Genomic DNA, 2,000 nt, shown 5'->3' with positions numbered 1-2,000 from the left:
TGGTGCATATATAATATATTTATCGGTGTTCTTTGTTGTTTTATTCCCTTAAACTCCAATTGTTCTTAGGATTCTACAATAAAGTTTTGTTTATAAAAACGTTCTCTTATATTTGGAAAATGTGCTGCATTTTTCTTTCCTCTCGATGTTCTCAACATAATCAATGATGAAACGTAGGTTGACAAGGAGTTTGAAATAAGTCAACATGATGTATACAAGAACATATATGATTTGTTAATTCTAGTTAGAGGTTACTTAGTAAGCACAATGTGTGTACTATTATTGATTTGCAAAAGTTATCAAAAAATAAATCTCATTCAAAGCATTCATCAATCATCACCTAATATTCCCATCTGATTCTCCAGTATAATAAAGGGATGGATATCCGAAAATAGTTGTTCAATTACTTGTCATTTTGTGTCGGATATTTTTTGAGATTTTTATTTCTTTGCCTCAAACTCTCTTTAAGACACTTCACACTCATTAGTTAGTCGCAGGTAGTGCAGCGTCGTTGTCGTTATGAAATGCTACTGTATGTACATCCCGTAGGTAGGCCAGACGCATGATATTGAATTTATTCCTGCCATATCAACAAATCTTTACAATATGCGGATCATGTTTTACTTCCCTATTTTGTTTGCACAGCAAATTTGAAAATTAGAATTTTGCACAACCCCATGTAAATGGGATATATTTTCAGTATGGTATATTTACTGCCGGATGTACTTTAGGCTACCTGCATGCAGGCATGAACCTCCTGTTAATGAATTATGATATGTTGATGTAAAACCTTAAGGGGAAAAAACCCCCTTTCAATCACATATATTCTCACTTAATTCAACATAATCGTATATCAATGCTCTTTCAAGGCGTATACATTGATCCGTATTTAGTTTCAAGACTTTGAGGATACTATGTTGAATTAGTGAACAGGAGTAGTTTCTAAACACTGTAAAATTATTCGTCAAAAAAAGATTTGAGCAACAGAAAGAAAAATAAACCCAGAGTTAAAAGACATACAGAGGGAGCTATAATATACTATATCTATATACGATATATCTTGCCTTTCGGTAATAGCTATGCACCTAAGTGGCCAAAAGCACGTACTAGTTTTACGAGTTGCCTGCTGACGTGTAAAAGGGGTGGAACTTTCACGGCACATAATCTCATTGGCTCACAAGGAACGTCACGTGATGTGCAGGCGACTGTACAGCATAGAGATGCTTGCTTCAGACATGTCAGCTTGGACGGGACGAGTCCCTGGAACCATCCACGCCCATAACATGTCCTCTTACCAGAGCCCTCCAGGCGTGGTCAACTCGTTCCTGGTCGATTCCCTGATCAACGCTGGCCGGACGGGGGAACCTTTTTACTCTGCTCCTACCGCTTTCTACATGGGCTCTAGTTCGACTCTCGGTTACGGCTCGCAGAGTTGCGCTTGCATACAGACTTTGGGCAAAAGAGGGGAGCTAGTTCATCACAACCCCAACCAACAACACCACCATCAGCGGCAGCAGCAGCAAGAGCATCAAAGGCATCCACAGTTTCCCAGAACCCCCACGGGTCATGGCCAGGGTAGCTGGCCAAGCAACCAGCTGGAGGCGCCAGTGAACGGTCAGTATGCGACCCCTTTAATACGTTCGTACCAGCACGTCGTCAAGGAGGAGAACACCTATTGCATGTACCCCTCAGAGAGACGAGGAAAACCTGCGAACTCTTTGGACGCGTCGTTGCCCGTGCGGTTGTCCGCACATGGTAACGTGGACGATTTTTCCGGGATTCCCGTGCCGGGTTACTTCCGCCTCGGGCAGACGTACGCGTTACCGAGGTCTACCGAGTACAGGATGCTACTCGACGAAGCTGCAACAACTTTTGTTCCGACTCATGCGACCAGAAAGGATGACCCTTCGACGGTTTTGGGTCACGCCCCTACTAGCGGGCAACCTTCGAACCTGTCGAGTGAACCACCCACGGCCGATTTCATTCCTGATATGTCTCAG

At 42.9% G+C, this 2,000-nt stretch overlaps 1 protein-coding gene across 1 annotated transcript; it reads left to right on the top strand.

Annotated features, from left to right (window-relative positions):
• Window positions 1–1,221: 1,221 nt before the first annotated feature.
• On the top strand, window positions 1,222–1,993 carry LOC144889473 (homeobox protein Hox-D10-like; the record flags this gene model as incomplete). Its single annotated transcript, XM_078769693.1, has 1 exon — window positions 1,222–1,993. A coding segment is annotated over exon 1 (758 nt), but the record flags the coding sequence as incomplete, so codon positions are not given.
• Window positions 1,994–2,000: the final 7 nt, after the last annotated feature.

The sequence above is a fragment of the Myxine glutinosa genome, unplaced genomic scaffold, assembly GCF_964187855.1.
Source record: "Myxine glutinosa unplaced genomic scaffold, kmMyxGlut1.1 SCAFFOLD_4158, whole genome shotgun sequence".
NCBI lineage: Eukaryota > Metazoa > Chordata > Myxini > Myxiniformes > Myxinidae > Myxine > Myxine glutinosa.
The sequence above is the reverse complement of the archived record's forward strand: the minus strand, read 5'-3'. Positions and strand labels throughout refer to the sequence as shown.